The 13,926-nt window shown below is 41.2% G+C and overlaps 1 protein-coding gene across 2 annotated transcripts in view; it reads right to left on the bottom strand.

Moving 5' to 3' along the window:
- NEK8 (NIMA related kinase 8) overlaps positions 1-12,157 on the bottom strand; it is a 215,025-nt gene extending 202,868 nt beyond the window's left edge. The window contains exons 1-3 of one of the 2 annotated variants that reach the window (XR_012299436.1): positions 11,980-12,157; positions 9,781-9,986; positions 7,309-7,541 (exon numbers count right to left, since the gene is read on the bottom strand). Coding sequence is in view for 1 of the 2 variants with exons in the window: in XM_073667882.1 (XP_073523983.1) it covers positions 7,309-7,541; positions 9,781-9,986; positions 11,980-12,044 (504 nt within the window). In the remaining variant the exon portion in view is untranslated. The remainder of the gene's footprint in view (positions 1-7,308; positions 7,542-9,780; positions 9,987-11,979) is intronic. The other variant, XM_073667882.1, reaches the window with a different exon arrangement.
- Positions 12,158-13,926: the final 1,769 nt, after the last annotated feature.

Below are 13,926 nucleotides of genomic sequence, written 5' to 3'. Positions count from 1 at the left end.
CTTAGACCTCAGTTCACATTGCTTGGTTTTTTGTCTTGTTTGCATTCTGTGCAATTTAAGGGTGTGGCTTCCCCTTTGTTGAGCTGATTAGTATATATGTAGCTTACCACGGGCCTGGGTGGTCTGGAGTTGGGACCCGGTCCTATTTGTCTACCCTTTTATATGCATTACTTCAACTTTGATATACAGTAAGGTTTTTAATATAGGCAGTATAGGTACCGTCCCAATTTAGGGTCACCTTGCCACTGGTGGGACGGCTTGTATACTTTTTTTGATCAAAAATAGTTCACTAAGTACCCTATATTTATTATGCAACTTTGCTTTACATTTATATATAATGATGGTAGGGTATGAGATATATTTTTGTCTTTTGTAGGTTTTGCTTCTTTTTGCTAGTGTGAACATGCTCCTATTTCTTGCATGTCTACCATCTTAGACCTCAGTTCACATTGCTTGGTTTTTTGTCTTGTTTGCATTCTGTGCAATTTAAGGGTGTGGCTTCCCCTTTGTTGAGCTGATTAGTATATATGTAGCTTACCACGGGCCTGGGTGGTCTGGAGTTGGGACCCGGTCCTATTTGTCTACCCTTTTATATGCATTACTTCAACTTTGATATACAGTAAGGTTTTTAATATAGGCAGTATAGGTACCGTCCCAATTTAGGGTCACCTTGCCGCTGGTGGGACGGCTTGTATACTTTTTTTGATCAAAAATAGTTCACTAAGTACCCTATATTTATTATGCAACTTTGCTTTACATTTATATATAATGATGGTAGGGTATGAGATATTTTTTGTCTTTTGTAGGTTTTGCATCTTTTTGCTAGTGTGAACATGCTCCTATTTCTTGCATGTCTACCATCTTAGACCTCAGTTCACATTGCTTGTTTTTTTGTCTTGTTTGCATTCTGTGCAATTTAAGGGTGTGGCTTCCCCTTTGTTGAGCTGATTAGTATATATGTAGCTTACCACGGGCCTGGGTGGTCTGTAGTTGGGACCCGGTCCTATTTGTCTACCCTTTTATATGCATTACTTCAACTTTGATATACAGTAAGGTTTTTAATATAGGCACCGTCCCCATTTAGGGTCACCTTGCCGCTGGTGGGACGGCTTGTATACTTTTTTTGATCAAAAATAGTTCACTAAGTACCCTATATTTATTATGCAACTTTGCTTTACATTTATATATAATGATGGTAGGGTATGAGATATTTTTTGTCTTTTGTAGGTTTTGCATCTTTTTGCTAGTGTGAACATGCTCCTATTTCTTGCATGTCTACCATCTTAGACCTCAGTTCACATTGCTTGTTTTTTTGTCTTGTTTGCATTCTGTGCAATTTAAGGGTGTGGCTTCCCCTTTGTTGAGCTGATTAGTATATATGTAGCTTACCACGGGCCTGGGTGGTCTGGAGTTGGGACCCGGTCCTATTTGTCTACCCTTTTATATGCATTACTTCAACTTTGATATACAGTAAGGTTTTTAATATAGGCACCGTCCCAATTTAGGGTCACCTTGCCGCTGGTGGGACGGCTTGTATACTTTTTTTGATCAAAAATAGTTCACTAAGTACCCTATATTTATTAAGAAACTTTGCTTTACATTTATATATAATGATGGTAGGGTATGAGATATATTTTTGTCTTTTGTAGGTTTTGCTTCTTTTTGCTAGTGTGAACATGCTCCTATTTCTTGCATGTCTACCATCTTAGACCTCAGTTCACATTGCTTGGTTTTTTGTCTTGTTTGCATTCTGTGCAATTTAAGGGTGTGGCATCCCCTTTGTTGAGCTGATTAGTATATATGTAGCTTACCACGGGCCTGGGTGGTCTGGAGTTGGGACCCGGTCCTATTTGTCTACCCTTTTATATGCATTACTTCAACTTTGATATACAGTAAGGTTTTTAATATAGGCAGTATAGGTACCGTCCCAATTTAGGGTCACCTTGCCGCTGGTGGGACGGCTTGTATACTTTTTTTGATCAAAAATAGTTCACTAAGTACCCTATATTTATTATGCAACTTTGCTTTACATTTATATATAATGATGGTAGGGTATGAGATATATTTTTGCCTTTTGTAGGTTTTGCTTCTTTTTGCTAGTGTGAACATGCTCCTATTTCTTGCATGTCTACCATCTTAGACCTCAGTTCACATTGCTTGGTTTTTTGTCTTGTTTGCATTCTGTGCAATTTAAGGGTGTGGCTTCCCCTTTGTTGAGCTGATTAGTATATATGTAGCTTACCACGGGCCTGGGTGGTCTGGAGTTGGGACCCGGTCCTATTTGTCTACCCTTTTATATGCATTACTTCAACTTTGATATACAGTAAGGTTTTTAATATAGGCAGTATAGGTACCGTCCCAATTTAGGGTCACCTTGCCACTGGTGGGACGGCTTGTATACTTTTTTTGATCAAAAATAGTTCACTAAGTACCCTATATTTATTATGCAACTTTGCTTTACATTTATATATAATGATGGTAGGGTATGAGATATATTTTTGTCTTTTGTAGGTTTTGCTTCTTTTTGCTAGTGTGAACATGCTCCTATTTCTTGCATGTCTACCATCTTAGACCTCAGTTCACATTGCTTGGTTTTTTGTCTTGTTTGCATTCTGTGCAATTTAAGGGTGTGGCTTCCCCTTTGTTGAGCTGATTAGTATATATGTAGCTTACCACGGGCCTGGGTGGTCTGGAGTTGGGACCCGGTCCTATTTGTCTACCCTTTTATATGCATTACTTCAACTTTGATATACAGTAAGGTTTTTAATATAGGCAGTATAGGTACCGTCCCAATTTAGGGTCACCTTGCCGCTGGTGGGACGGCTTGTATACTTTTTTTGATCAAAAATAGTTCACTAAGTACCCTATATTTATTATGCAACTTTGCTTTACATTTACATATAATGATGGTAGGGTATGAGATATATTTTTGTCTTTTGTAGGTTTTGCTTCTTTTTGCTAGTGTGAACATGCTCCTATTTCTTGCATGTCTACCATCTTAGACCTCATTTCACATTGCTTGGTTATTTGTCTTGTTTGCATTCTGTGCAATTTAAGGGTGTGGCATCCCCTTTGTTGAGCTGATTAGTATATATGTAGCTTACCACGGGCCTGGGTGGTCTGGAGTTGGGACCCGGTCCTATTTGTCTACCCTTTTATATGCATTACTTCAACTTTGATATACAGTAAGGTTTTTAATATAGGCAGTATAGGTACCGTCCCAATTTAGGGTCACCTTGCCGCTGGTGGGACGGCTTGTATACTTTTTTTGATCAAAAATAGTTCACTAAGTACCCTATATTTATTATGCAACTTTGCTTTACATTTATATATAATGATGGTAGGGTATGAGATATATTTTTGTCTTTTGTAGGTTTTGCTTCTTTTTGCTAGTGTGAACATGCTCCTATTTCTTGCATGTCTACCATCTTAGACCTCAGTTCACATTGCTTGGTTTTTTGTCTTGTTTGCATTCTGTGCAATTTAAGGGTGTGGCTTCCCCTTTGTTGAGCTGATTAGTATATATGTAGCTTACCACGGGCCTGGGTGGTCTGGAGTTGGGACCCGGTCCTATTTGTCTACCCTTTTATATGCATTTCTTCAACTTTGATATACAGTAAGGTTTTTAATATAGGCAGTATAGGTACCGTCCCAATTTAGGGTCACCTTGCCGCTGGTGGGACGGCTTGTATACTTTTTTTGATCAAAAATAGTTCACTAAGTACCCTATATTTATTATGCAACTTTGCTTTACATTTATATATAATGATGGTAGGGTATGAGATATATTTTTGTCTTTTGTAGGTTGTGCTGTAATATCTGTATATTCTTTTGCGTCCTCCCCTGCCAGGAGATGTGGTATGATCAGACCATGTTCCTGTACAGTCAGACACAGCCATTACACCGTACACAGCAGGGGCACATTTATAAGGTTATCTCAGCACAGGAACATTATTTTAACACATCCAATTGTAGAAATTATTATTATTCCAAAATCTATTAATTAAAATGTATTTTGTTAGTGAGAAAACCCCTTTAAGTTACACAAAGGTGCCACCACTTTCAGGTGTCCACATAAAATGTAGAAGCAATGCATGAGAAGTCAGCCAACCAAATCTCGTAAAGTGCCCTAACGGTTTTGTTATATCATTTAATAGCATGGCACGCTGAGTACATCTTATTTTTTTTTCTTTAAATCTGCTCACTGTACAAAAAATGTTGCCGACCCTCTAGACTAAACAGTCCAAAGACGCAACAAATTCATCATCCAGCATGAACCAATGTGAGAAACGTGTTAACTCTGTTTAAAATTGGACAGTTTAAAGGGGTATTCCCATGTCCAAGATCCTATTCCAATAAGTAGTAGGTGTAATAATAATAATATTAGCAAATACCTCCAATCAGAAATGTATAGTTCTTCTGATTTGCCGTGTCACTTACCCCATGTGCGGTGCATTGCAGTAGCTTAGGTATCCATGGTTATGACCACTAACAGCTGTCACTTTGAATAGTCTAATCATGGATGCCTAAGCTACTGCAATGCACAGCACATGGGGTAAGCGACACAGTGAATCAGAAGAACTATACTACATTTCTAATTGGAGGTATTTGCTAATATTATTACACCCACTACATATTGGAATAGGATCTTGGAGATGGAAATACCCTTATAACTGAATCTGTACAATTTTTTTTGTGTTTGTTTTTTAGCATTTTGGTTGTTTTTAAGGTCAGCTGTTTGTTTCTTTTTTTTCAAAACACAGCCCGCTGTAGTTATGTTTTTTTTCTGGTGTTCTCCATAAGTCTATCTATACAACATGAAAAGTAGCAAAAAAGAAAAGGTAAAAATGTAACAAAAAAAAAACAACTTGTAAAATGCAGTGACAAATTCATGACTTTTTTTTAATAGTGTATAAAGTCACTGAAAAGAATAAGAGAGCTCACCAAAACCCTACATGAAACTGCTGGCCAGGTACCCAGCGTGTCCATCCTGCATCCAGACATCTTTTGGACAAAAAATAAAAAATAAACGGAGAAACAAACAATGAAAAAAAACAACAAAGTTCTCTTTTCTTTTGATGCTGGAGTCTAAGGGGTAATGTTTCTCCTTGTGGAGAGTGACAAGGCAAGCCTGGTATGTCAGTGTGAGGAGACTTATAAGCCATGTATGCTCCTATGGGAAATTAAATATGCAAATTGTCTCTTCAGAGAGGAAGAGAACCAGAACTCTAGCGCCACCTATTGGAAGCAGTGATCCTAAAAGTTTGGATGCTTCAAATCCTACATGGCTTGTGACCAAATCCAAACTTAAAAATGGCAATGCTTAGAAAGAAAGTGATGCTTAAAACAGATGTTTGCAAATGTTATTGACATTTGTGCAAGGAGGTCTTCTTTATGGATAAATAGTCACAATAGTCCAAAATATAAGTCCTGATAATCTTATTGCAGTGCTGGGAATTTTCGGTCTTACCGCATTAGATGATTAGAGCAGCAATGCTGCACTGAGAAGAAATCATTTGATCCGACACTGATTTTCAGAGAGTCCCACAATCTTTTTGCAGAAGCCCTTGACAACCACAGGGAGAGTAATGGCCCATATAGACATTGGATTAAAGGGGATGTTAAGGCTTGGTAAGAAAGTCTGGAGTCACTGTACATGAATGCAGACTTGTAAATACTCACAATGTGCACAGCACGCGCTGTCAGGATTCTCTGGTGTCAAGAGCGGATGGTCAAGTGACGGCAAGTATGCGATATGCATACTCTTGACCACATTCCAACTAGACATGTACGGTCTCGCTCCCGGCGCCAGAAAATGCTTGATGGCGCACGCTGTAAGGATTCAAATATTTGCAGTAACATAGAGAGACAGCAGACTTTCATGCCAAGCCTGAACAACCCTTTTAAGGTAGGCTGAACCTGACAATTTTGGTGGGCCCGGCCTCCAAGCTGATGTGTATGGTGGTCTCACTGCTCTCTCTCTAAGGATCTAACTGAGGAAGACAAGCATCGGTCAGTTTGCCTTTACATGCCTGATCTTTTTTGCTTTTCCAGTACAGATCACAAGAATACTCAGCCAAGGCAAGTACTCATGAGTCAGGGAGTCGAGAGCGATCGCTCCTTGGGTCGACAGTTACCAAGGTGTAGGGGTACCTTAAGGGGGTTGTCTCATCTTCTTAAACTGATACAATTGCAAAATGATTGTTAAAAACAAGCATGTTTGCATTTTACCTCTTATTCAAAGTCTAAAGAATGGAGGGATTTTTAATTTTAAAGCTGACTGCTCATTGCCAATCGCCAGTGTTACCGGCCACTGCTGCAGTCTATCAGTGGTGGCCAGCTTTTTATGCAAGGAGCGCAGTGCTTACAAACTCTTTGCTAAACAGCTTGCAAGAGCTGTCCTGATGCTGGCCGAATCACACAGACAAAGCTGCCTCTACGAGCAGCATGGTAGACAGCATAGTTCAAAGGGTTGTCCAGTACTTTTAAAAATATGCCAATGTGTTTTAATGATAAATAAAAGCTTCTTTTTAATTACCTCCTGGTGCTGTTTCTGCATGTGAGCGGTGGCCGCTCACAGGCAGCACTCGACCCCCCACTGAAATCACGTCAAGTGAGGCATGACTCAATGCTTGGGTCCCCACGGTGGCTGCTGGGTTGTGGGCGGGATTATTCCCCTGTGAGACACCCAGCATCCACTGCGTGCTTTCCCAGTGAATAAGGACAGGGAGAGCGCACGGTGGATGCCGGGTGTGACGCGCGTCGTAACCCAGCCCACAGCCGTGTCGTGATGTCAGCGGATGTCAGAGCCGGCAGCAGCCGGGGGTCACGTGCTTCCTGCGAGCGGCCAGTGATAGCGCCGCTCACAGGCAGAAACAGCACCAGGATATAATTAGAAAGAAGCTTCTATTTATCATTAAAGCACATGGGCATCTTTTTAGTTAAAAGTACTGGACAGCCCCTTTCAGGCTAGCGGCATAACCATGCTGCGGGTCCGAACTGTCAATTAAAAGGAGTGCAATGTCCACCATCAAGAGGGAAGCCAGGAGAACAAAGCTTTCCTGAAAAATGAAGATGGGACAAACCCTCGAAGTGTCAGACATGGTTAGTGTAGAAAAGATGTGGATACTTTTAGAATCTGTTGATTCATATACTTCGTTAAGATCCAGCGCACATCTTGCTAAACTTTCAGCGAACCAGGGCATCTTCACATAGGCAGGAATGTTTCATCACTTCTAGTATACTAAAAATGTATATTGCCTTCTTTTTTTAGGTTCTTAGATAAATCTTTTGTCACTGACTACTCACCGTGTAGGCTTTACTCTTACTGCTGAGAATTTTTGAGATTCCAAAGTCGCCAATCTTTACAATCATCTGATGTTTGTCTAGTAGGATGTTCTGTGTTTTTAGGTCTCGGTGGAGGATGAGTTTATTATGCACGTGATGCAAGGCTAGGAGAATTTGGACAAAGAAGTGGAGAATAGTATCTTCATCCAGCAGAGAATTACAGCGTTTCTGGATGTATTCAGCTAATGTGCCGCCTACAGGGACGAAGAAAAATCAGAAATACTAAATATTATGACGTATACAGTGAAATCCAGGAGAACGAAGAAATGATGACTGCACTGTCCTACAAACTGCACAAGATACATAATATAATAGTGTCAATCATTTTCTGTTTTTCCGTCTTTACTGTTCTTTAATTACACAAGGTGTCACCATTAGGAACATATCGCCGACATAGATAGCGGTACTTCTTACACCTTCGATATCACATACTCCTGGTCATTACTGCCCAGGAGATCACGTAACATAATTTATTGTAACATATGCTGATAATCTAACATGTAAAGGAAGCTAAACACATAAGAGAGGTATCACAACATGCATAAAATGGATGAGAACACATCTTTACTGGCACATCTATGGCAGCAATTATCTTACAGGGGACTTTTGACATCGTTCCTGAGCCACCACTGAGATCCTAATAGACATTAAAACGTTATTAGATGAATCGAGCGCTTCCTATGGCATCTGACAATGGCTGAGCGTCTAGCTCGTCTCTGGTGCCAACTCCATGATTAGGAAAAAAGCAATAATCATAACTATGTGTTAACAATAATAAACATGCGAAATACTGCACTATAAAATACAGAAAGTCTACTACGTATGTAGTATTATATGCATTATATTAATGGATAGATGAGTGAAAAGGTCATTATGATGCAATGTATAGAAAAGAATAGGCTTTCATTGGTTACAATGTATATAAGAAAAAGAAGATCATTTATACTGAGCTGTCATTATGAGACCAGATGAAGCCACATTCCTGCAATTATTGCGGCATTTGTCTTCCAAAACAATGTCCTTCCCTCTGTCAATAATCTGAGTCATTCTGGTTTCTGACCTGGATTTACATAAGCAACTGGTTTCGGTCCTTTTATCAGATTACAAAGCAATAACTACGCAAAACAGAAAGCGTTATGACACTCTCTGCTTCCAGAAAAGGTCTGGCCCATAAAAAGTTTAAAGGGTTAAATTAGACTAAAGTCCCCTATATACATTACATTAACATGGGCAGGACCCGCTGATATTGACAGACTAATGTGCATGCGTCCCCCGCCACAGAATTTCCCCTGACATCATCTATATTCGATTTTGGATTGTCGATCCTTTTGCCGTTAGAGCCGTCTGTAAGTGGCTTTGTCTTAGAGAACACAGAGGTGGTCGGCAGAGCGAGCGCTCCTGTGTATGGGAGAGTCAGGCGAGATAGCTACTGACCGAATCTGTGTGACACCTGAGTGAGGTCCATTTCTTGGTGTCTAATGGCTAGGAAAAGCTTTGAAATTGATTTTTGCTTACAAGGAAAATGGATGCCATAATGATGCTAAAAACTGACATCTGGAGCAAAAATGAAAGAAAGTTGGTTCCTGCACACTGATAAAAAAGTGGTATGGTTTTTTTTTTGGTAAGCAAACCCCACCTCTCATCCCTCCTTAAAAAACCCCCACAGATATCTGAATGAAGCCTGAGGTGAAAGCCATGAGGGCAAAGATGCAGAATTTGGACTCACCCCCTTAACCTTGTTTTGCCATTTATTGCACTGATATTGTTGCTTCATGCAGCAGTGAGGATTTGGGGTTTGCTCAGAACCCGGGTAACCTCTGTTTCCTTATAACAAACCAGTAAGGTCTATAATGAATCTCCACCTATTAACCAAGGTGCTTTGAAGTGGTAACTTTAATATAATTTTATTTTAGGTGAAAATCACCTGCATAGATATAGAATTAAAGGGGTTGTCTAGGGCAGAAGCTGCACTATATATTTTACATTTTAGAGGATTATTTTTATCAAAGTAGATGTAATCTTTCATACATAGGCATACGTACAGTACAGACCAAAAGTGTGCAAACCAGTCATCAAAGCAAAAGGTGGCTATTTTGATAAACCTAGAATATAAGACATATTTTCAGTTGTTTCACACTGTTTTGTTAAGTATATAATTCCACATGTGTTAATTCATAGTTTTGATGCCTTCAGTGTAAATGTACAATTTTCAAAGTCATGAAAATGCAGAAAAATCTTTAAAAGAGAAGGTGTGTCCAAACTTTTGGTCTGTACTATATGTATGTACATAGGGTGAGGGCTCATTACTTATGAACGGAGACATTGCTGTATGTTATAACAAGGATTTCATGTATAAATGAAGGATTTAGGAAATCCTACAGTGATTTTCCATCATTCTGTCCCGCGGCCACTGCAGCCAATCATGGTACTGACCTGGAGCGTACTCCATAGCAATCATAAGGGCCTTGTCTTCCAGGAAGTTCTCATAGTATTCAATGATGTTTGGGTGATTTAAGAGTTTTAGTACTTGACATTCGTTTTGTGCGGCCAGGCGCTCATCTTTAGTCATCTGCTCCACAGGGATCTGCTTGATGATCACTAATTTTTGGTCGGCTTTTCTCAGGCACAAGTGCACGATCCTGTGGAAAGACCAGAATACGTCACATACTGATTCTCAATCATACAGACACGCGCCAGTAATTCATACTGATCAACTCTATCTGAATTTCTAGAAAAAGGAGAGATTTCCGAGACTCCTGGAGGAAGGGGAAAATATCTCAGGTGATTCACTTTCTTACAATCATAATCCCCACTTACGGCTTCTACTCTCTTCATTCCGGGGGGCTTCTGCAGGTAATGTCCTGATGCTGGTATGTGGTGCCTGAGAATAAGGAGAAGTGCAAAAGCAAAGGGAGTATTTGTACGTTTGGTCTGGGGTCTGTATAACTTGGAGTCTAGTATAGGATCTGTAAAGCTGGGGGGGGTCTGGTCTGGAGTTAGTATAATGCTTCTGGTCTGAGGATACAATGATTGGGAGCTTATTTAAAAGGGGATTTTGTCTGGGATGTGCATCAATGGGAACGTGGCCAAAAGTAATTTTAAATGGAGGGGGGCTGGTCCTGGGTCTGTTGAACTTGTATCCTGAATTTCTTTAGGGTACCTCAGAGTCTATATTTCTGATGTCTGGCCTGCGGTTTCTTTAAGAGAGGAAAGGAAGGGGTCTGCATTTCTTTTGGATAGTCTCAGGGTCTATACCCATATCAGATGTCTGATCAGATCAGGGGTCTGGTTTGGGGTACCTTTCTATTATAACCATCTGATCTTGGGTTCACAAGTAATTGTGGCATCTAGTCTGAAGCCTATATTTTCTTGGGGTGACTTTATTTATTTTCAAGGTCTGAGAGTTTATATAGGGGATCTAGTTTGTAGTTTCACTGAGCGATATGAAGACTGAAAGAGAGAAGACAGAAGCAGTGATGACCCGCAAGATCCCTGGCTGTCTCTGATATCTTAGGACCTGACCAGTTAATGCAGCATATTTGGGATACAAACCGCAGGCCGTCACTACACTATGGGTGGTCCTTAAGGAGAATGTGTCAGCACATGTTCAGATTAACCTTACAGACCCAGCAAAATGGCGCTGCTGGCAGTGTATGTGCAGGTTGGGATTTCGGATTTTCATTGAACCAAGATCCCAATCTGCGCATGCCCAGCCACTGGTGCCAGTTTGCTAAAGGCCGTCGGAGGTTAATCCGAGCATGTGCCACCTCCACCGCCATTTTGCTGGAGAACGCTGGGACATGAATGTATGCAAGTGTCGCCTGCGGCAAGGGCGGCGCTAGTGCGAAATTTAAAAAAAGAGGTTCATATAAATGCACAGGGCCCATGGCAGAGCAAAAGACCCTGCCCACAGTCCTGCTCCCGATGCATGAGGATGATATTGTGCCAAAACTTCTAAGGTAAATAAAACAAGAACCAGACGGCGTATTTCTTCCCAACAGGTATCTGTTAAATGAGTAGAACAGGGCCTTTATGGCCATACCCTTACAGGTTACATCGCGATGACAAGTTCTCTTTAAATACAGGTGTTTAGAGTTAAAAATAATTTTGCAACAAAAAATGTTGCACCGTTTCGCTTTTACAAGCTCTTTGTTTGCTGTGGTCATAAATCAACTGGAAGGAGCGCAGAAAAAAAAGATACAACACACACAAACTCTCAATCAGAATGAGCTCACTGACTGATGTCCCATTAACTCATTCTGCAGCCAGCAACAGACACTACTACAGGCTATAGGAGGCAAACAATGCAACATTTTTAATTAAACCCAATTACAAAAATGATTTTTAGCTGTAAATACATGCATTTACATAAAAACAAAGAATTATCCCCAGGAATGGAAACCCCCTTTAATTAGGAGTATATTTCTTATGTGTCACAAGAGTCCTGAATAGGGTGGACCTGTAAGTGCATAGATTGTTATGCATCGGAAATAGGTTAGATGAGCGGTATAAGATCAGAGCAGCACGGGAGATAACGGGTCCTGGAGCACGTGATACACGAGCAGGGAGGAGTCCAATCCAAGTACAAGGATAGACTAGACCAAAATCGCTTCAGCATCTCAGCAATCTCACCCGAAGGCTCCTCTGCCGACCACCCTGATTTTCTGGTATTTCTCCATCTTGTAACCCCCCGGCATAAACTTCCCACAGTCTCCATGGTTACACTTCCGGGAAACCGTACGGAAGCTTGCGTGGGACAAATCGAATAACAACACCGCGACTATCCAGTTGATGTGGCTAGAATGCTGAGGACAGTGAGCTCGTGCGCCTGCGCAGTGCATCTAGCCGTCCAGCGCTGGAGTGAGGGGGGCAGCGATGTGCGAGAAAAAGTCCAGAGGGGGGTACAACTTGTAAAATGTGATTGTGGGTGATATAAATGCTAGGTGACTCCCTAATAGTCCTATTTTCATTTTGCGAATGCTGTGGTGCCCCTTTGCACCCTCCATACCCCTCTGAAATCCCCTTTTTTTCCTGCTATCGCTGGTTTCATGTCCCTGTGAAATCCAGTGTGAAATATTGATGAGGATGAACCCAGTGTTTTTGCTTTTGCAACATTTTAGGGGCCAGCAGATTTTATTTTATTAGTGCCATTAGTTCCACAGCGTTTTACTGCAGATTTATTTTTTCTTTAATTTTTAAACAAGTGTTTCTGGTGATTTTTTTTAGTATTATTTTTTATACTTGTTTTCCATGGTTTTTGTTTCACATATTATAGAGAAAATTCAACTCCTGCTGGAAAGACAAAAGCATCGTACCCCCCAGATCATGCTGCATTTATAAAAAAAAAAACACCGCTGACTCTAAAGACATTGGGACCGATTTACTAATCTCGCCTATACCTATAAGGCATGGGGGAAATTATTGTGAGAGGACTATTTTAAGCCTTTTTTTCCTGATGGCTGCAAGACTTATTTGCACCAAGTTTATAGTTTATCAAAGTGTCACTAATGTTTGAACAACCTGGCACATCTTAAAGGGGTTCTCTCAAGATGCAATTTCAGGAGCTGCAGAAGATTGAAAGTTCAGACCAGCAGCTTGGTCGCACTGCTCATCCAAACTGAGAAATCCCTATCCTGCAGCATGGTAGAAACGCAGTGAGGCTGAAGCTGGATCCAGCAATCCGACCTGGATAGCGAGATCCTAAGCGGAGAAGCAGAAGAAAAGTGACTGAAGGAATAGAGTGATCAGAGACGGGTCCTGGGTCAGGACGCCCAGCAGTACGGCCTGGAGTTTATAACTCACAGAGGTAATGGGCCAAGACGGGACATAGTGCGTAAAACAAAGAGAGTGCCCTCGGCGGGAGTTACAGAGCGTCACAGGCATAAAGCATACATGTCAAACTCTGGCCCATGGGCCAAATCTGGCCAGCAGGATGGTTATATTTGGCCCGTGACACCAGAACCACTACCCCTATGTGGGGCCCATTATTCTGTATGGAGGACTATGTGGGGTCCATTATTCTGTATGGAGGACTATGTGGGGTCCATTATTCTGTATGGAGGACTATGTGGGGTCCATTATTCTGTATGGAGGACTATGTGGGGTCCATTATTCTGTATGGAGGACTGTGTGGGGTCCATTATTCTGTATGGAGGACTATGTGGGGTCCATTATTCAGTATGGAGGACTGTGTGGGGTCCATTATTCTGTATGGAGGACTGTGTGGGGTCCATTATTCTGTATGGAGGACTGTGTGGGGTCCATTATTCTGTATGGAGGACTACATGGGGTCTATTATTCTGTATGGAGGACTATGTGGGGCGCATTATTCTGTATGGAGGACTATGTGGGGCCATTATACTGTATGCAGGACTATGTGGGGCGCATTATTCTGTATGGAGGACTATGTGGGGCCCATTATTCTGTATGGAGGACTATGTGGGGCCCATTATTCTGTATGGAGGACTATGTGGGGCCCATTATTCTGTATGGAGGACTATGTGGGGCCCATTATTCTGTATGGAGGACTATGTGGGGCCCATTATTCTGTATGGAGGACAACGTGGGGCCCATTAAAAT

Source organism: Phyllobates terribilis, unplaced genomic scaffold, assembly GCF_046119375.1.
Source record: "Phyllobates terribilis strain yellow unplaced genomic scaffold, ASM4611937v1 Scaffold_2__4_contigs__length_985480577, whole genome shotgun sequence".
In the NCBI taxonomy this organism is placed as follows: Eukaryota; Metazoa; Chordata; class Amphibia; order Anura; family Dendrobatidae; genus Phyllobates; species Phyllobates terribilis.
This window is presented reverse-complemented; position numbering and strand designations above follow the sequence as displayed.